Source organism: Mercenaria mercenaria, chromosome 2 (genome assembly GCF_021730395.1).
Source record: "Mercenaria mercenaria strain notata chromosome 2, MADL_Memer_1, whole genome shotgun sequence".
NCBI lineage: Eukaryota > Metazoa > Mollusca > Bivalvia > Venerida > Veneridae > Mercenaria > Mercenaria mercenaria.
Genome location: NC_069362.1, coordinates 72,003,395 through 72,025,290, shown reverse-complemented (window position 1 = coordinate 72,025,290; position 21,896 = coordinate 72,003,395). Strand labels below are relative to the sequence as shown.

General features: G+C 33.2%; 2 protein-coding genes across 2 annotated transcripts in view; one reads left to right on the top strand and one right to left on the bottom strand.

Moving 5' to 3' along the window:
- Positions 1–21,896, top strand: part of LOC123564283 (kelch-like protein 2) — a 318,752-nt gene that overhangs the window by 142,203 nt on the left and 154,653 nt on the right. The window lies entirely within an intron of this gene.
- On the bottom strand, positions 2,122–8,542 carry LOC123564285 (methylated-DNA--protein-cysteine methyltransferase-like). Its single transcript, XM_053536925.1, has 2 exons — positions 8,302–8,542; positions 2,122–6,617 (listed from the first exon to the last, which is right to left on the bottom strand). Exons 1-2 carry the CDS (start codon positions 8,525–8,527, stop codon positions 6,355–6,357), a joined length of 489 nt encoding a protein of 162 aa, XP_053392900.1. The 5' UTR covers positions 8,528–8,542; the 3' UTR covers positions 2,122–6,354.

Below are 21,896 nucleotides of genomic sequence, written 5' to 3'. Positions count from 1 at the left end.
ATGTCTGAGATATGACTCCGGATGGACAGAAAATGGAATAAAACGTACAAAGGGTCATATTACAAAGTCGTAAATCTTGTCTTACTCTTGCAATCTGACCGAAACCTGCAGGGCGACATTTCCCTACAGCTGTTAACATTTCTACCACGTTTTTTTTAAATACACCACATCATGCCATACATATGGTTTCAGACTGATGGACGGATGGTCGGACAATGCGTAAACTATATCTCTCAACCTTCGGTGTGGGATAATAACAGAGATAAAGTGAAAGTGCATCAAAACATTAACGAGACTTTTTTAAATGTGCCAAATAAAACAAGAGGACCATGATGGTCCTGAATCACTCACCTCTTCCCACATGAACTGAGTATGACGTTGTTTTTTCTATTATTTGACAAAGTGACCTAGTTTTTGAGCTCATGTGACCTAGTTCTGAACTTGACCTAGATATCATCAAGATTAAAATTCTGACCAATTTTTATGAAGATCAATCGAAAAATATGGCCTCTAGAGAGGTCACAAGGTTTTGCTATTATTTTATATAATGACCTAGTTTTTAAAGGCATGTGACCCAGTTTTGTACTTGACCTAGATATCATCAAGGTGAACATTCTCACCAATTTCCATGAAGACCTCATGAAAAATATGGCCTCAAGAGAGGTCACAAGGTTTTTCTATTTTTAGACCTACTGACCTAGTTTTTGACCGCACGTGACCCAGTTTCGAACTTGACCTAGATATCATTAAGGTGAACATTCTCACCAATTTTCATGAAGATCCGTTGAAAAATATGGCCTCTAGAGAGGTCAAAAGGGTTTTCTATGTTTAGACCTAGTGACCTAGTTTTTGACCGCAGTTGACCCGGTTTCAAACTTGACCTAGATATCATCAAGATGAACATTCAGACCAACTTTCATACAGACCCCATGAAAAATATGGCCTCTAGAGTGGTCACAAGGTTTTTTTATTATTTGACCTACTGACCTAGTTTATGACCGCATGTGACCCAGTTAATAACTTGACCTAGATATTATCAAGATGAACATTCTGACTAATTTTCATGCAGATCCCATGAAAAATATGACCTCTAGAGAGGTCACAAGGTTTTTCTATTATTTGACCTACTGACCTAGTTTTGGACCGGACGTGACCCAGTTTCGAAGCTGACCTAGATATCATCAAGATGAACATTCTGACCAACTTTCATGCAGATCCCATGAAAAATATGACCTCTCTAGAGGTCACTAGGATTTTCTATTATTTGACCTACTGACCTAGTTTTTGACCGCAGTTGACCCAGTTTCGTAACTGGTCTAGATATCATCAAGATGAACATTCTGATCAATTTTTATGCAGATCCCATGAAAAATACGGCCTCTACAGAGGTCACAAGGATTTTCTATTATTTGACCCACTGACCTAGGTTTGGACTGGATGTGACCCAGTTTCGAGCCTGACCTAGATATCATCAAGATGAACATTCTGACCATTTTTCAAGCAGATCCCATGAAAAATATGACCTCTAGAGAGGTCACAAGGATTTTCTATTATTTGACCTAGTTTTTGACCGCAGTTGACCCAGTTTCGAACTTGACCTAGATATTATCAAGATGAACATTCTGACCAATTTTCATGCAGATCCCATGAAAAATATGACCTCTAGAGAGGTCACAAGGATTTTCTATTATTTGACCTACTGACCTAGTTTTGGACCGGATAAGTTTCAAACTTGACCTAGATATCATCAAGGTGAACACTCTCACCAATTTTCATAAAGATCCCATGAAAAATCACGCACGCACGCATGGACGACGGATGCTGCGCGATCACAAAAGCTCACCTTGTCACTATGTGACAGGTGAACTAAAAACATACATCTTTAAAAAAGACTACACATTTTGAAATATACTACTTAACATTACGATAGACGTGCAATATTCCCTTGAAGTCAAAACATGTGCAGAGAAACAAATGATTTTCCTTGAATTTTCTTAAGACTGACATGGGTGGTCATATTTTCGTGTTTAACGCTTTTCCTTTATTGGTCGGAAATTCTTCCGGATCACGTGATTTTAAAATTAATTCTAACGAGTATCCGTTTAAAGAAGCGCCACAAAATAACTGTATTCTTTAGTATTTCCATGATGGTAATTATACATGATTTGCATGAAAAATATAACATAAACAAGATTTTAGTTTCAAATTGACAGTGACATATATTAGGCCAAGACAATGTATATTATCGAATTAATGTAGCAATATGTACATAAATCAGTGTATTCAGTTAAATTTCAATCACATTTTGTTTCTACAGTGTAAGATAGTTATTCATCTATATTCTCAAAACTATGCTGAAAAAAGATTTGACTGAATAAGTTTGCAGATGAAGTTGTGAAAACACATTTATTCGGGAAGGACCTAAATCGTCCACCTGAAAACTTGTAGTTGGCTGTATATTACCTGTATTATAAGAATGATTTTCATGAAGTTTTGTGTGTGAAATTAACTGCCATGAGTTTCGAACCCACACGTCAAAAGATTTGACCAGTTACAAAAATGTTGAATTCCCTATGCTATTTTTGTAAACATCACGTTATCTTAGGGGCATATTAATATATTTTGCATCCATTATACCAATTATAGCATCGATTCGGAGCATTCTTCCGAAAAAAAAAATGAAGATGCGCGATGGGTTCGTAAGCAGTCAGAAAACATACTTTCGGTTTGAAATAGGCAAAAGGTTTTTGTTTATTTGTTCACAGGTTATTCTTAAACATATTCATGATTATTTGGTCAGATCCGATGCAGTGGGTCATATTTTCAGTAAATATGAAGTCTCAGCTACAAACTTTGGTTTTCATATAATACTCATTCGGGCGTTAGTAGTGGACCTTTAAGTGACATAATTCATGGTCTATTTCTGCCAGAGTAATGCACCTGGAGTCATATAATGCGGAACATCTATTTTAACCCTTAGCCTGCTGGCGGCAGATGATTCTGCCTTTGCGACCAGTGCAGACCAAGATCAGCCTGCACATCCGTGCAGTCTGATCATGGTCTGCACTGTTCGCTATTCAGTCAGTACATTTTCAGTGAAAACCCCTTTGAGTAATAAGTGGTACTGTCCAAATTGAAAGATGGACCAGTCCATTATAGAAATATAGCAGGTTAAGGGTTAAGGTCAATTCAAATCCATTTATTAATAACAGAGACAGTCTCGAAAGACCATCAGATTCTTAACCTGAAAATTTCAGAAATTCTACGTAGAAAGGGGGCATAATTTCATGAAATATTGGTGCTACGTTATGAACCTTGTGTCATATTATGTGGGTGATGATTAGGAAGAACTATTTAAAGTTTGAATCAATTCAACTTAGAAATAGTAAGAGTGAATGTGCATCAAAACTTTAACCCAAACATGCAAGAATTACAGGTGTTGCATCACGATGCATGATGAGGAACAACTATCTTAACTTTTACCCTGCTAAATTTCTAGAATGAACTTCTCCATCTTTCAATTTGGACAGTGCCATTAACTGTTTAAAGGGGTGTTCACCAAAAATATACTGACTTAATAGCGAACAGTGCAGACCATGATCAGATCAGACTGCACGGATGTGCAGGCTGATCTTGGTCTGCACTGGTCGCAAAGGCTGAATCACTTGCCGCGAGCAGGCTAAGGGTTAAAGACACTTGTTGCAGTTTCTTGTATGAGAGATTGGGCAAAAATTTCCCAATAATAGAATTTGTTCAAACTCTGTATATGGACACAGTTTCATGATAGAAACAGAAAAATGCAAAAACAAGCATAGGTCACCGAGCTTGTTTAGGAGTTACCCACCCTTAACACTGGATTTTTCTTCAAATTTGCATATTAAAGGGCAGATAACTCCTGAATAAGAACGGTGACCTTCAATCTTTTTTCATAATTCTGTTCCTAACGTGACACTGTGTTCATATACAAAGTTTGAACAAATTCTAGTATTGGGAACTTTTTTACCAAAAACTGCCGCAACCGTCCTTAAGTTTGACAGAGATAAAGCGAAAATGCATCAAAACTTAAGCCAAGCTGTGGATGCTGACACAGACAATGATGGGAGGAGGAGTCAGACTGCTCTCCATATACTTCATAATGTCCTACTACAATCACAAATTTATGGAAATGATGCTGGTTCTCATTTCTTCAATTTTCAGTTTCAACCTACTGCAAATACATTGCTGTGGTGTTTATACATCATGGATAGACAAATGATGTTTTACACAATGCATATACCCAGTAGACTGGTCTGGTGTTTTTAATATGTAATCTGTATCTTTATACATAATAAATTTTACCGAGACTTTAAAACTGGCAAAATGTCGCAGAGAAATAATTTTCAGATAATCATGCCTACAAAGTTTGTACCAAATCATGGCAGATCGAAACTGCAAGTAAAGCTGAAACTTTGCAAGTTGAAATTTTTGCACTAGCATGTAAAGAATTTAAATTCTAGCCCTGAATTCTATCTTTTAATGCAAGAGGAGTTTGGGACATACTAGACAGACAATTGTCGCCTCCATGCAACACTCAGAAGGAGGCGTAAAACTTCCAATCAGGTAGTTTTACCAGATATTCTAATCATTTTTGTTTGGGATAAGTTTAACATCACCGATTCAATTATAGGTCAAATGGCGACTTTCCGGCTTTGATGAGCGGACACCTGGGTAGAACCAGTGACTTTCCGTAAGCCATCTTCCTCACATGAAGTTCATGGCTTCCTCTCATGAAGATTTTAATGCCCTGAGGGAGGCTCTAACCAGGAAGGTCTAATACGGGGAGTAGACACTCCATATAATCAATACATTTATCTGTAATATGCTGTCATCCAAACCTGTAAATATCGACCAGTCATTAGCGATCGATATTTTGTTTTCGCTACTATCAGTTAGCGTGTAATTAGCGTATTACCTCATGTTAATCATGGAGCTATAACGCTTTTTGTTCAAAGGGTTTACCAGTCACATGTTAAGTGGCGATAATTAGATGATCAGAGATTGATCTAAAGGGATTCTGAAGGAAAAACAGCATGCGACTGCATGTGGTGATATGCTTAATTATTATGAATTAACTCGAGCTCACTTCCCTGAATAAATATTTTACCACGTAACTTCAAACCTTTATCAAAGGACCGATTTTTGTTGGATTTGAATAAATAAAATGGAAAAAAAAAACAGAAAGCTGACACTTTTCTTAATCTTGTAGAGCCATAATTATAATTATTGTTTATAATGTCAGATTTCTACATACAGAAACAAACATTCTTCTTGAACGCACAGAATGATTCAAACGAAATTGTTGTATAAACTCCAAAAATTAGTTTAATTAATTTAATCTTAAAACTGATGTGTGAAAAATACAATGTATTTAAATTAAAATAACAATGAAATTTTTAAAAAAAGGCCGACAACGAAGTTACATTTAGTATTCCGAACTTTTAGATAAAACTGCAGAAAATCATCTAGGTTTAACACGTATTCAGATGGTGAAGAACAAAGCAATATCATAAACAAATATTTTCAGACAACAGTTTACAGTTTCGACTTGCTATTTTCATTAAAATATGTCCTAATTTTATTGTTCTAAATACTCTGAATCAACAAGGCAAACATCATGTAAAAAACGACATCTTTCTTTCTGGGTAAGACAAGCCTAGATTAAGCCATTTTCACAGGGCAAAAAGTAACATTAATGTAGATATTTTCCATTTAAAAACAGATGCAGGCAATAATTTCATGGCAGAACTTTTGTTTTCAACAAAAAAATTCAACAAATGCTTTCCCAGATTTTCATTAAAAGGACGATTTAAACTGTAAGGCGTAAGTGTGTGAGTAATAGCAGAATAACCTACGGCATACGCTTCGATTGGACGACAGCATAAGATAAGATAAATGCCGCATTCCAGTCCCCGTATCAGTTGTTCCAGCTCTAACCCACACCGGTGAGGACATTCTATTCAGTTTGAGGGGCAGCCATTCATAGTGTATCAAACATGACAAACATGCTTGCAATGTAAAGATATAAGGTGGTTAACAAATTGTACAGTTTATAACTGTAGAATAGGACATAAACAATTTACAAAGTCTGGCACAGTATATCCTCAAAGTCAACTGCTTGTATCTATGTGTCAATATTTTCAATGCTTTTTCCTCGATGAAGTGGCTTTATTCTCCTACCTTCAGATAGTCTTATTGTTATAGAAATACCTTTTCCACATACTATAAGCATACATCTTCAATAAAAACATCTCATCACAGTTTCCACATGTAAGCTTATAAAGGCTATGTTCCTGTAAGTTACATAGCATTACTGTTCTACTTCAAAACACCCTCATGTCTAAGCAACCACTCTTTCATCTTATTTCTTGTACCATGTGAGTAGTTGCCGAGTCCCCCATTTTCCTGTATTACTCTGTGGCATGGGATCACGAAGCTCACTGGGTTGTTGCTCATGGCCTGACCTACTGCACGACATGCCTTCTCGTTACCACACAGCTCAGCTAGAGACTTGTACGAAATAGTCTTCCCAAATGGAATTTTATGTAACAGAGTGAACCAAACTTTGTATGTGAAAGATCCTGAAAATAAGTAAAACAAAATTAAAATGCACTCAATGATGGCCAGTTCTATGGTATATAATTTTCAGTCGAAAGTACACAGTGACCTTGTCCACTGACCCCAATAACAACAGCATTCATCTACTGACTACAAACCATACAGAGTCAAAGGTCACCATACCCTTGGGATTTGACCTACTGACCTCTGATATAGGAGTCATCTGCTGACCAAAGGTAATATCTTAAGAAGTTTACTGACTTTAGGCCCAAACATTTTACAGATACTGGTCAGAAACTATCTTCGTTCTCAAGGTCTATGTAACATTAACCTTGGACGTACTGATACAAAACATACAGGTGAATTTTTTATGGGCAAAACAATAAATGCCCTCCTCAAAAAAGAGGAATTAATATTAACATAGTTACAAAACACTTCATACATATACTGGCCGCTTGGTTGCTTGAACCTAACAAGAGCACCGCCTTGCGGGTGCTGACGCTCATCTGATTTTTTTTGTATAATAGAAATATTGTCCTACCCATGATTTTCTAAGTCTAAAAAGGGCCATCACTCTTGCAAAAAGCAGGATAGAGTTATGTTTCTTGATGTACCGTGTCCACTTATGATGGTGAAAAACTGTTGCAAGTTTTAAAGCAATAGCTTTGATAGTTTATGAGAAAAGTTGACTTAAACATAATATTCAACCAAGAAAATGATTTTTCTAAGTCCAAAAGGGGCAATAATTATTGCAAAAAGCAGGATGGAGTTATGTTGCTTGCTGTACAGGGTCAGCTTATGATGGTGAACAAGAGTTGCAAGTTTTAAAGCAATAGCTTTGATAGTTTAAGAGAAAAAGTTGACCTAAACATAAAACTTAACCAAGAAATCTGATATTTTCTAAGTCCAAAAGGGGCCATAAATCTTGCAAAAAGCAGGATGGAGTTATGTTTCTTGCTGTACAGGGTCAGCTTATGATGGTGAACAAGTGTTGCAAGTTTTAAAGGAACAGCTTTGATAGTTTAGGATAAAAGCTGACCTAAACATAAAACTTAACCAAGAAAACTGATTTTCTAAGTCCAAAAGGGGCAATAATTCTTGCAAAAAGCAAGATGGAGTTATGTTTCTTGATGTACAGGGTCTGCTTATGGTGGTGAACAAGTATTCCAAGTTTCAAAGCAAAAGCTTTGATAGTTTAGGAGAAAAGTTGACCTAAACATAAAACTTAACCAAGAAATCTGATATTTTCTAAGTACAAAAGGGGCCATAAATCTTGCAAAAAGCAAGATGGAGTTATGTTTCTTGCTATACAGGGTCAGCTTATGATGGTGAACAAATATTCCAAGTTTCAAAGCAATAGCTTTGATAGTTTAGGAGGAAAGCTGACCTAAACATAAAACTTAACCAGGCAACGCCGACGCCGACGCCGACGCCGACAACCGCTCAAGTGATGACAATAACTCATCATTTTTTTTCAAAAAATCAGATGAGCTAAAAATTACCTGTAAAACAAAACATCCATTCCGCACAAAATGTCTATGCACTTCTCACTTCCACAATTCTAGTTTAAACATACTAACTTACAGATATAGGCATAATATCCTCCAATAATTATTAAGAATGAATGTTGGTGTTTTCTGGTAAAATTCCATATGTTAATTATAGTTGTATAGGCAAGGTGCTGGAGAAAACCTTGTGATGAAATACCTTCTTTTCCAATATGTGAGCAAATGTTTGGTTTAACAGGTTCTTTGTTGTCTTTACTGTTGAAATATAACTGTAACCACTGTAGACACTGGGTAGCAGGCTTGTATGTGTAGCCATTGTCTTGGTAAAGCTGTGACAACATACATACATCTAGACTGCAAACAAAAAATTTACTTCTATTACTATAACACACAAAATAAACGAGGTACTTGAACAAGAGGTCCATTTCAATTCCCCACTTCAGAAGAATTTTTCACTTTTGAATATGTTAGTTTAATTCAAATCTGCCAATTTGGAACTTGCAAAGGAACTAATAAAAATATTCAGTTTTCTGTTGTTTACCAAACATAATACAACAGGAAATATTCTCAAGATGAAGCTTAAAACAAGAGGACCATGATGGTCCTGAATCGCTCACCTCTTCCCACATGATCCAGTTTTGAGTATGACGTCGTTTTTTCTATTATTTGACATAGTGATCTAGTTTTTGAGCTCATGTGACCCAGTTTTGAACTTGACCTAGATATTATCAAGATAAAAATTCTGACCAATTTTCATGAAGATCCATTGAAAAATATGGTCTCTAGAGAGGTCACAAGGTTTTTCTATTATTTGACCTACTGACCTAGTTTTTTAAGGCACGTGACCAGTTTCAAACTTGACCTAGATATCATCAAGGTGAACATTCTCACCAATTTTCATGAAGATCCATTCAAGGGTATGGCCTCTAGAGAGGTCACAAGGTTTTTCTATTTCAAGACCTACTGACCTAGTTTTTGATCGCAGTTGACCCAGTTTCAAACTTGACCTAGATATCATCAATATAAACATTCAGACCAACTTTCATACAGATCCCATGAAAAATATGGCCTCTAGAGAGGTCACAACATTTTTTCATTATTTGACCTACTGACCTACTTTTTGATGGCACGTGACCCACTTTCAAACTTGACCTAGATATCATCAAGATGAACATTCAGACCAACTTTCATACAGATCCCATGGAAAATATGGCCTCTAGAGAGGTCACAATGTTTTTCTATTATTTGACCTACTGACCTAGTTTTTGATGGCACGTGACCCACTTTCGAACTTGACTTAGATATCATCAAGGTGAACATTCTGACCAATTTTCATGAAGATTTCATGAAATATATGGCCTCTAGAGAGGTCACAAGGTTTTTCTATTTTTAGACCTACTGACCTAGTTTTTGACCGCACGTGACCCAGTTTCAAGCTTGACCTAGATATCATCAAGATGAACATTCAGACCAACTTTCATACAGATCCCATGAAAAATATGGCCTTTAGAGAGGTCAAAAGTTTTTTTTATTATTTGACCTACTGACCTAGTTTTTGACGGCACATGACCCAGTTTCGATCTTGATCTAGATATCATCAAGGTGAACGTTCTGACCAATTTTCATGAAGATCTTGTGAAATATATGGCCTCTAAAAGGTCACAAGGTTTTTCTATTTTTAGACCTACTGACCTAGTTTTTAACCGCACGTGACCCAGTTTCAAAACTGACCTAGATATCATCAAGCTGAACATTCTGACCAATTTTCATGAAGATGTTGTGAAATATATGGCCTCTAGAAAGGTCACAAGGTTTTTCTTTTTTTATACCTACTGACCTAGTTTTTGACTGCACGTGACCCAGTTTCGAACTTGACCTAGATATCATCAAGGTGAACATTCTGACCAATTTTCATGAAGATCCTTTGAAAATTAGGGCCTTAGAGAGGACAAGGTTTTTTTTTTTTAGCCCTACTGCCCTATTTTTTTGAAGGCACGTGACCCATTTTCGAAACTTGACCTAAAATTTTACCAAGATAAACATTCGACCATTTTATTAAAGCCCACAAAAATGTGCCCTATAGAGAGTCAAAAGAAAGTTTACGGACGCACTGCACGGACACCGGCGATCAAAAAAGTCCCCTTGCACTTTGTGACGGTGAGCAAAAAAATTAAGATTATTTTTAAAAACACATTTCTTAAAGGGGGCTAAACATATGGGGAAATCACAGATCAAAATAATCTCAAAAACCAAAAGTTATTTTTTGAAGAATATGAATAAATTCCTTCATGATAAAATATAAAATTTAAACATATCTTATTTTGACAAATGAAAAATTGTTAAATTTTCATGTAGTGCAATAAGAAGTTTCCTGTAATTAAAACAAAGGAAATAAAAAAGATCAGTTTTTTGAAGGTTTCCCAGAAGGTGCGTGTTTGAAAATGATTTTTAGGAAAAAATTTTGTGCCATATATAGGCTAAATTTTAGTTTACGAAAAGTGCGTCAATTACCCCCAATTATTTATAAATTTTTTTTGGTTTAGAGATTTTTTTTAAAGGATTCCCCGCGGATAAAACAAGGAAAACATTTTATTTCAAAAAAGATCTGCGTCAAGCTTCCTGTCACGACAGGGTTTTTCTGCTCAGTGAAATAGTTTTAAGAATAAAAAACACAAACTTTTAAAAATTTTAAGTGTATTTTTTCAAAGTAAAGGGGGAAAATAAAATGGTCTAGCTGTGAAATCAAAAGAGAACAACGGGACTGGGAAAACAGCTCATAACAATCTCAAGGTTTAGACTTTAGGTCAAGTTTTTTTGAGAACATGAGACAAAAACCTTACCCCTTACTGCATATTGACAATGCAAGGGCCATAACTCTCGAGTGAAATAAAAAAGGGGGCCATGATGGCCCTAATCGCTCCCGAGTGAAAGAGAACATATGCAAAATTAATCGACTTGTTTTTGCTAAAAATAACTGTGCTCATGGTAACCCAGAGGGTGACTTTTTCTAAAAAAAAGGATATCATTTCTATGGCAAGAAAAATTAAAAAACATTGCAGCCCCTTTTTGACTAAAAATATGACAAATTTCATTTAAAATTTAATTTTTTTATTTTTTAAAATTTTTAAAATTTTTTTAAAAACTTAAAAAACCCCTTCAAGAACACAAAACTTTCGGAATACATGTTGTGGTAAAATATATTTGTTAGCCCCTAAATATTTATTTTCATTGTGGTATAAGGGGAACCTAAAAAAATTTTTAAGCCTAAACCATTTGAAATTGTTATAGAGAAAAAAAAATAATTTAAAAATTGCAAAGCCATGAACAAAATTCACTTTAGTATTTTGAAATATAAAGGTTTAAAAAGGTACAGTTAACAATAAAAATATGGGTACATGTATTACAAGGGGAAAAATGGAATCTAAAAAAAAATTAAAAAAGATGTGCGTTGCAATTTGCAAAATTTTTTGTTCCAATTTAAAATGGTACAAAAATTTTTTTTTTTTATTCATATTATTAAATATTAATACAAAAAGTTTGATATAAAAAATTTCAGACTTTTATAATACAACAGCTTCATCAGAGCTGCAGCTATCATTGGACTAGCGTAAAAATTTTATGCATTTGATACCCCCACCTAAGCTTCATTATCAGTTCATCAAGCGCCCCATACGCTTTTGTATTAGCAGAAATAAATCATGATTTTTCAGAGACCATCTTTTTAAATACAGAACCCCCTCAGGGTTTTTAAAACCTGCCAAATTTTTCAGCAAAGCACGGCCAGAAAACCCTTTTGCAAAGAAATTTTTTGTAGACTAAAGGGTTTCATTTTAAAACCAGTTTTTAATTGTTTTTTCACTTTTTTTTAACAACCATGCACAAAACTTAAAATGCTTTTGAGAAAATTGCAAAGGGTTGTCAATTTCAGAAACATTTATAGAACAATTTATAGTTTTTAAAGCCAAACGGGAAGACAACTCTTTTGAAATTTATGAATTGCAAAAAAAAACAAAAATAAACAGTACATTCACAACCCTAATTTAATTCAGTGCCTCCTCTATATTTGGATTTTTCCCAAATCTTCTGAAAAAATGGCAAGCAAAGGGAAAAAAAAAAATTTTCTAAAAATATTTTTTAAAACTGCGCAAATTTTCAAAAAAAATAAACACAGATTACAAAAGTCTAAAAATTTAATGTTGAGTAAACCATAACTTCAAAAAAACCACTTTTACAAAAAGTTGATAAAGGGGGCACTTTAATTTTGTACAGTTTTCAAGAAATATTATTCGATGCGAATAGCAGCAGAAAAAAAATGCATTTCCAGATTATGAGAAAAAAAACAAAAGATGGAAAATTTCTTTAAAAACGGATATAAAATAAAAGTAATTGCCCCCTTTCCGATCAAAAAAGGAAATAACGGAACGGGTGGGTTTTTAATATTGTGATATAACGAAACTTATGGCAACCCAAAAATTTTACTTTTACTTTTAAGTACTGTTTCATAACTTTAACAAGTATACAGAATTAACAAAAATTTCTTAATAATTAATTTATATATTGGCCACTGCCCTGACATATTCCACAAAAATGATTTTAATAACAATCTTCAATATAGAAAAAACAGTTTGCAACTACCATTTTCGCTTTCCAATTTTCACAAGCAAATAAAAAAAAACAATATTTTAAAAAATTCTTGCTGAAAATAGTCTGTTTTAACAAAAACAGCGCGAAAATCAGACAGAGCAACTAACTTTCAATTTTAACCAAAAAGGGTTTAAAACAAATCTGCAATTGACATTCCCCCAACGTGGAAAAAATAACGTGAATCAGGGTTTTCCAAAACCCTGTGTTTGGGGGGCATGAAGGGTTTGACTTTTTATTACCTTCATGAACAACTCAATCAAACGAGTCTATAGTTGCTGGTTTGGGCTTTCCCCCAAAAAACATTTTTGCAAAAATTTTATTATTAAAAATAAACTTAAAAATTAAAGAAAAAAAGCGTCCAATGTAATTGCCCCACTTATTAATCCTGCCATCAACTTTTTAATTGCATACAAAAGCTTTGAAAACATTTTTCAATTAAAAAAGGGGCGCATAATTTTGCTAAAGTAACGGGTTTAGAATTGTATGGGGGTCACCCCATGATGAAAAGATGTGTCAAGAATTGAAAACATTGGTCAAGAAATTCCCAGAAACAGCCCAATCATGAAAAAAAGGGGGAAATTTAAAAAAAAATTTGTATGAGCAAAGTAATGATTGGTCTTGTCCCAAAGGTATTGTGAAGTTTGAAGGTTTTGGGACTGTGGGTTTTTTTGGGAAATTGTTACATGCCAAACTTAATTAACATAATTTAAAAAAGGGTAAATTTTTCAAAAAAAAAGCAAAAGGTTATGAACAAAGCACGTGAAGAAATTTTATTTACGTTTTTGGAACTTTTCTAAAAAACAATTTTTAAATAAAACGACTTTAGAACACAAACTTTTACCCTTTCTAAAATTAGTAACCCCTATAAATGAAGGTTTTAAAGGTACAGCTCAAAAAAAAATAACATTCACAGCTTTTTACACTTGCATTTGTAAGTTAAATAACAAGTACAAGACAATTAAAAAATCTATAAAAAAATTTAAAATTTACCTAAAAGATATTATAAAAAAAATTCCAATTTTCTTTCATGTACCTTTAATAATTCAGTTTAGAATTAGTTTGTAGATAGGGCAATTTTAGTATTATAATATTAAAAAAAACAATAGTTTTTTTGATGACAAGGGTTTAAAAAAAATTGTTACCATTACATATTTTTTAAAAGGTATAAACAAATTTTTAAAGGTTTTAACACAAATACAGTAGTACAATAATAAAGTTGATGAGAAAAAAAGAAAGGCCGAAGTCAGATACATAAACTTTTTTACTATTAAAAATTTGTATAAAAAAAGAAAAATGACTTTTGTTCGGGATTCTATGAAAAGTAGTAACTAAATACAAAAAGTCATTTAATTTCCCTAAAAAGTTTCCAAATACAAAAAAAGAATTACATAAAAAGAGCTTTCGTAAATAATTTTACATGCTAATGAAACAACTGCTATCTTTCAAAAATTTTAAAAAATTAAAGCCCTGCTCCGGCTTTTAAATTCTATTGGTGTATCCCAACCCATGTTTACAATAGGTAACAGTTAACGGCCTGCGCCACATTTAGATGCAAAACCCACGGTAATTTAATAAAATTTAAAAAATAGAACTTTTTTGAAAGGCGTCATTTTCTAGTCAGGATTTTCATGCTTTTTCAGTGAAATTTAAGGTAAAATTTAGACGGAAAAGAGGTCTTTAAAAATACATAAAGCTTTTTACATTTAACAAAAATAAAAACAGCAAAAAAAAATTCATCACAACTAAAAAAGGGAAAACTTGTTAAAAAGTTTAAATAAGACCAAAGACACATACTATATGCAAATAAATGTGAAAGGGCCCCCTGAAAAAAAAGTTAAAACCACTATAATGCCAACCTCTATTGGAGAGGTTGGACCCCTATACCAGGGGATGAAATTTGTTAAGAAGTGTTTTAATTTTCAGTTTGGACTGTTCCAAGAAAAAAAAACCTTTAGTATGAAAGTAAACAAGTTTGTACTGCCCATAATTTACATTTCCCCAACATGCCACTGCAATTTGAAAAATACCAATTTTTGTTGACCCGTGAGGGTTTTTGGTTTCTGTTTTCTTTTTTGGAAATAATCTTTCTTTTAAAAATTTTTTTGACTGTCTTTTTGTGAAAATCTATTTTAAAAACTCCATATAACAAGGGTTTTACCCGAGTCCAGGTGCTTAAAAAAAGCTGTTTTTCAAACGAAGAAGACAAGAAAAGAAAACCGGGTGGTTTGTACAGAATTAAAATTTTTGCATTTGATTGCCATGTTTTACATTGATATCCACTAAAAATTCTTTGGTATTACAATGGCTTTTAGAAACGTGACATATTTTTAACAAAAAGGCTAACCCATGAGAGGTTGATTTTGTTTTTTTTGGGTTTTTGGTCTTTCAAATTTATGAAACCCAAAATTAAATGTTAATTTTTCATCTTTTTGGATAATTTGTTTCGAACTCCAATCACGGCTGAAAAGTATTCTGTTTACAGTACATCTTAAAAGTCTGGAAAGATCTCAATTGTTATAGACTTTTTAAAAAATGTTCACAGAATTGACTGTGTCAAGGGGGACATACGGGTTTAAATTGCTTCAGAAAAAGTTTTTCCATTTCTATTCTACACGCTCACCCAAAGAAAACCCGTTCTTTAAAGTCAAAAGGGAATTTTTTATAGACCTCACTCGTTAAGGTACATAATGGAAATTTGGGTTTTTTTTCTTATTTACTTTGTGCAAATTATAAAAAACTTGGTCTAGAGTGTTCCTGAGCTTTAACATTTAACGCAGCGTTTGAAATGGAAACTGTATTTCGAATTGTATTTTGTCTCATGGAAAGTTCCTCTTTTAAAATATGGGCCCAAACGCATCAAAAGTGTTTGATAAAAGCCTTACTGTGATTTTTTTTTTCGTTTTCTTTCCTTTTCGTGGGTATCAAATTACCAATAAAGGGGCCCTTTTTTGGTTCAGCTTGTTTTACCTATTTTTTAATACACAAGAGGCCCCTTGTAGCCCTTTCTGTGTCAATAAAAACAGTCAAGTCTTTATAACATCCCAAACCCCTACTGTCAAGAAGTGCAAACCCAGTATACAGGCATTTTGGGGGTAATTTTTCAAAATATCATTTTGTCTACCCGTGATTGTTTGCTCTACTACTGAGTCATGACAAAAATTTCAATTTTTGGTTAGTTATTGAGATTTTGTAAAAAAGCTCAAAAAGCAATTTTTGCAAAATATGGGGTGCTTCGGGGGGTAGTTACTGAGTTGGATCAACCGACATTTTTGGGATCTGTTTTTTGCATGGTCGTCTTTTTATTTGTCGAACGTTTAAACTCTGAAAATTTTATTGTCATTTTTTGTCCGATTCAGTCAACTAAAACATAAAAAGGATCTTCCCACAATTTAGTGCTAAAGCAAGCACATGGAAAGGGTTTTGAAATACCCAAAGACCCTGCCACGGCTTTAACTGGTACAAGTCCCTACGCATGATGTTTTCCCCCCAAAAGGTATTCTTGGCCTGTCATTTTGAAGTCTTGGGCAAAAATTTAGCATTGAATTGAAATTGATATCTCATCTATAAGACACTGAAAGGTTCTTACTTTGACCTAAAGGGTTTGATTGCCCAAAATTTTAAAAGTTTTTTCCCTTTTTGTTAAATTTTTTGAAGGAAAGCGTTATATTTGAACCATTGAGTTAAAAGGCTTTAAAAGTATACCACACACATACTCTTTCATCTGCTTTTTCCCCTTCTCGAGATTAAAAACCCTGTACAAGGTCTGTACAAAGCCTTGATTACAAACTTTTACCAACCCCTGCCCTCCATCAAAAAGCATACAAGGGCGCTCTTTGTTTTTACCCAGAAACGGGTTGAAGAATTTTTCTTTTTTTTGTATTAAACATCTCAGAATTTTTGAGTTTTCATCTGGCAACACTTTTATTTAAAAAAATGACAGGAAGAAAAGTTCCTAGTCAATACCAATATCATTTTTCTCTCTGTCAATGCTCTATCAGGATTAAAAAAACAAAAGTCTCGATTTTAACGGATCTTCCTCAGTGTTTGCTTAATTGTTGTGTTTTGGCGCATTTCATATACCAATTTAAATCATTTTCTCAGCTTCCCGTGCCCCTTTACTCTCAAATGGTGTTATACAGTTTTTATTGCTGTCAATTTTTTGTTTTTGCTTATAACCCCTTTTCGTTTCTTGGCTTCAAATCTGTCGTTTTATTTTTCGACAAAACAAAGAAGTTTTTCCGAAAATGATTATCTTATTGATTTTGGGTAAACGAACTAAGTATAACTTTGTGGTTTGTTCTTCTAATTTTGATACCATTTTTTAGTCCAAAAGAGTTGGTACACGAAACTTGTTTACCAGTATCACGCATTACATCTTTTGGGCAGCAGGGGGAAATATCATCATCTTTTGGGTGACAATTTCTAACGGAACATAATCAGCAAGACACCGTTTTTGGGCATTTTTGGGCTTTTTTGAAAACCTTTTTTGGGTATTGTCAGTACAAATCGTTGAAGAATCTGAACTCGCCCTACACTTTGTTGAGAACCCGTTTTGTTTTGGTTTTGAAGGTTAAAAAACACAATCTCTTTACTCCAGTCAAAGAATTTGAAAAATACAAGTAAGCGCTTTTTGGGCACTCCTCAAACACATTTAAAAATACATTTCCAAATGTGTTAACCTGTTTTTTATATCAAAATTTCCATTCTGGCCTCCTTTTTCGCAGATGTAATAATTACTATTCCCCGTTGGATTTTTAATTTGATACAAATTTAAAGACAACATATGGTCTAATACAAATTAATAACAAAGTTTGCTTTTGCTCTTAAAACGCCTCGTTGTACAAGTTTACACGAATATCTTTTTGGTGTCTTTTAAAATACTTTTATGCTTTCAAAGAATTCGTAGACTTAAAAGTCTTCCCCTTTTCATTTTCCAAAAAAAACAGTTAAAAAATGTCTTGAAATCTAATCCCTTTTTTCAGAATTATTTTTTTCTTTTCTTTTGTCTTTTTTGTACTTTCAAATCTGACCAAGGGCTCTGCCTTTTCGATTAATGGGGGAAGGGGTAAAAAACGCAAATTTTTCTTCCTTTTTTTGACAGGGCTGAATGTTTTTGAAATTTTTTTTTTAAATTTGTAAAGACTTCATTTGAACAGCATTTCAAATATGGTAAATATGCAGTTTTTTCTTCATTTGGGAAAAACGTTTATTTTTGGAGCATTTCCCCCCAAATATCATATGAATATGTGGAGAACCCCTCTTTTAAATTTAACTCGATGAAAAGTCTGCCCTACAACCAAGCAGTTGTAGAACTTTTCGAACAATTTTATAAATCTGAAACCCCTGTCAAATTCAGAAAGTTACAGGTTTTTTGAAATCAGCTTTTTTTCTGTTTCCAGTCAAATTGTTTATTGCTCTTGAAAAATTTAATCCTATTAAATTTGAAACATATTCAAAAAATCTGCCATCTTGTATTGCAGTAAAAATGACATGAACCCCAAATTGGCAAACCAAGGTCGTATCATTTAAAAAAATCTTTTTTTTTTGTTTTAAAATATGAAGGGGTTCTAGCTGTTTGAAAAGTATATCCTTTATCTCTTTTTACCAGTCTTTTTTTTAGTTGAATTTCTAGGGGAAAAATGCTGTCAATTTTTTCTTCTAAAATTCCCTTTTAACGCAAGATTAAATTTGCATTTGTTTCTTCATCTAAATTTTTTTTAATTAAAAAAATATTTTTTACCTATTTGGTGCCTCTATCACTGCTTTTTCGTTTTCCCCTTTTTGGGAATACATGCTACGGGGTTAACTTTTGCATTGTAGTTTCCCTTTTTCCACAAAATATGGTAGGGAAAAAAAAAATTTCAAACTGTTCTTTATTATACTAAAAGGTCGCTGACCTTCTCCTGAGCAAAGTAAAAGGGGTTTTTTATTCTAAGTCTGCCTCATCGAAGGTGTCTGTTTTACTTTTTTGGGGTTTCTTCTGCATTGAATATAAAATGGAAATTTTTTAGCTTTTTCCCTTTAAAAATAGAAAAAAAATTTTGTCTTTTTTGTAAAACGTCAGGTGTTTGATAGATGAAAAAAAAAATTTTGCACTGTATCTTCACAGTCTTTTGTTTTCGGGGGGCACCCATTTTTTCTATTAGCACTGTTTAGTTTTTGGGAACCCCCATTCTTTAAACCCCTGCAAGCACTAAAACCCGCAATGGTCGCACATTCCTGAAAACGCACGGATTGTATACAATTTCTTTTTCAATTTTAAATACTGTTTTATTTTTACAAATGGTCTTGAAGGCATTTCCCAAAAGGTTTATATCAACAGGAACTTACAACATTCCCTTTTACAGGGAAAATGAGGCCCTTTGGGAACCCTGACCTGCAAATGGTATACGTAAAAGAATTATCTTTTTCCAAGGATACAAAAGAAACTATTGGTTTTTTGCCAGTCATCCATTCTACAGAAACTTTGGAAATTTTTTGCAAAGATGGTTTTACAAGTTGACATACCATTTTTAAACCTCAAAAGCAAGTCCCAGTAAAAAGTGAATCAATAACACCTTTTAAAGTTTTTATGAAACACTTGCTTAAACCCCGTGGGTTTCAGAAGTGAGACAAACTGAGTCCCAATTTTTTTTTCATGAAAAGTGAGATGAAGTCAAGTTTTCCTGCTTCGTTCGTTTGCAGCAAGTTCTCATTTTCTAAAACAGGTTCTTCGCTTTTAGCTTTTTCTGGGCTTATCATAAAAGTATCTTTTTTGTCCTAGCAGTGAACAGATATTAGTTTTTTTATCCTTCTCTTTTTAAAACCCCTAAAGGGTTTCATTCGAGCACTTTTTTTTGAGGGTTTTTTGAACAAGGGTTTCCTTATTCAAAAATCTTTACACTTTGCTTTTGTTTTTAAATTTTTATTTTTTTTTTTTTACTTTGAATCTATGTTTTGGGTCTAGCTTTTGTTTTGAATTTTTTGCATTTTTTTTCTTTCTTCGAAATTATGTTGGTCTAGCTTTTGTTTTTAATTTTCTGCATTTTTTTTTTTTACCCTTTTAAAATCTTGTGGCTCTCTTTTTGTTTTTAATTTTCGCATTCTTTTCTTTTCCTTTGAATCTATGTTGGTCTAGTTTTTTTTTGAATTTTTGCATTTTTTTTTTTTACCTTTTAAATCTAGTGGGTCTAGTTTGGTTTTTTAAATTTTTTGCTTTCTTTTTTTTTACCTTTTAATTTGTTGGCTCTACTTTTTGTTTGAAATTTTCGCATTTTTTTTTACTTTTAAGTTATGTTGGGTCTAGTTTTTTTTTGAAATTTTCGATTTTTTTTCTTTACCTTTGAAGTCATGTTGGCTCTACTTTTTTTTGAATCTTTTTGCAGTTTTCCTATTTTTTAAATCTACATCAAATTTCCTTTCTTCTTGATTCTCCTTGTTTGCATAATCAATAGTCTTTCTTTTCGTTTTTAAATTTCTGTATTGTTTCTTTTATTCTGAAATTTGTTAGCTCTAGCTTTTGTTTTTTAACTTTTTGCATTTTTTTTCCTTTTATTAATCAGGGTTTGTTTTGTTTTCCTTGTTTTAAATTTTAAAGTCCTTTTCATCTTTTTTTTTTTTGTTTACAACAAACCAAACCTTTTTTTCCCCCCAAATTCTGCATAAGATGATTTTTGCTTACTATTTTTTGATCTCTTTATCTCTTGATTTCAAATTTTTGTAAAGATCTGAGGCATACTACTTTCACCACCTGAGACAGCAACTGAACGGGAAAATTTTATATGAAGACAGTCAATCTTCAGTGCTTAATGCATACATAAAGGAAAAGATTTCCAGGAGATAAAAGGTTTAAAAATCTTTACCATAGGAAAAACCCCTCTTTTCCCTGTGAAAGAGAAAACAAAAAGCAAACAAATTCTTTGACAAAAACTGTGAACAAATTGCTCCAATATCACCAAATGTTTACTTTGAAAATGCGTAGGTAAATGGGGTAAAGAAGGTAAAGCGAATGCCAAAAGTTCAACAGCAATCCTGAATAATGTCTGTTTTTTAACACAAAAAAACCTTTAAGAACGTTTACTTTTTCTGGAATTTTCGTCAAGACCAAAAATCTGTGTCTAAATTTCAAGACCTTTTAAGGGGTTTTTAAAAATTTATATTTGATACCCGTATAAGAACCCTCTAATAAATTTCCTTTATGAAAAATTTGAATACTTTGAAAATTAAAAAACACAAAGAGTTAATGTACAAGATCCCTTTAAACAATAGAAAATCTGAAACCCTTTATGGTAGGGAAACCCAAAAATTTTCTGACCTACTACTTTATTTTTAATTTAACAGGATAAGCATAATACAAGCTTTATTTTTCATGAGCAACATTTTCAACGTCCTAAGACACATCTTGTAAAATTTTAGCACTTTTAAATTATTCAGTGAACAAAATTTTGGGCCCTACAAGTTCATTATCAATCGAATTTTAGGTCGTACCCGTTCCCTTACAATCTGAATTTCAGGCTCAGTACCAGTCTCTTATCAATTGAAATTTTAGGTCAGTCCCGTCTCATATCAATCTGAATTTCAGGGTCTACAAGTTCTTTCAATCTGAATTAGGGTCAGTACCAGTCCCCATTTTCAAACTGAAATTTTAGGCCTACCGTTCATTATCATCTGAATTTTAGGCTCAGTACAAATCTCATTTTCAAGGAAATTTTAGGTCATTATCAAACCAATATCAATCAGAAATTTCCAGCATATCAAAGCACTCAGAGGTCCTTTTTCAAAAAAGGATAAGGGGCGGGCTCCCCCCCCATCGGTTAACCAGGCGCCCATTTTCTGATCATTCCTTGAATCCGCCCTTTCCCTTCCGTGCTCTTTCCATTCTCCCTCTAGGATCTTCTAGTATATCACTAAAATCCAACTTCACATAAAATCCCCATATATCTACACTATTTTTAGTCACCCACTATTTATCCACAAGTTTTCACTCGCACATCAAATCAAATATTTTATAGTTTAAGTTTTTTGGAAAATAATTCTTTAAATTAATTCATTAAAACCCAGAAAAAAAGAAAAATTGTTTTTTTAAAGGAATCATAACAAAAGAAACTAAATATAATTGCAAAAAAAAAAAAACTTCGATGATTAACAATTTCATTTATACATTTAAATACT

Excerpts from the sequence above, each read along its gene's own strand:
- LOC123564285 (XM_053536925.1), bottom strand. The coding sequence starts at position 8,527 with ATGGACCTCTTGTTCAAGTACCTCGTTTATTTTGTGTGTTATAGTAAT. Across the intron at positions 6,618-8,301 it reads CTCACATATTGGAAAAGAAG|GATCTTTCACATACAAAGTT; the intron begins GTATTTCATCAC and ends ACTTATTTTCAG.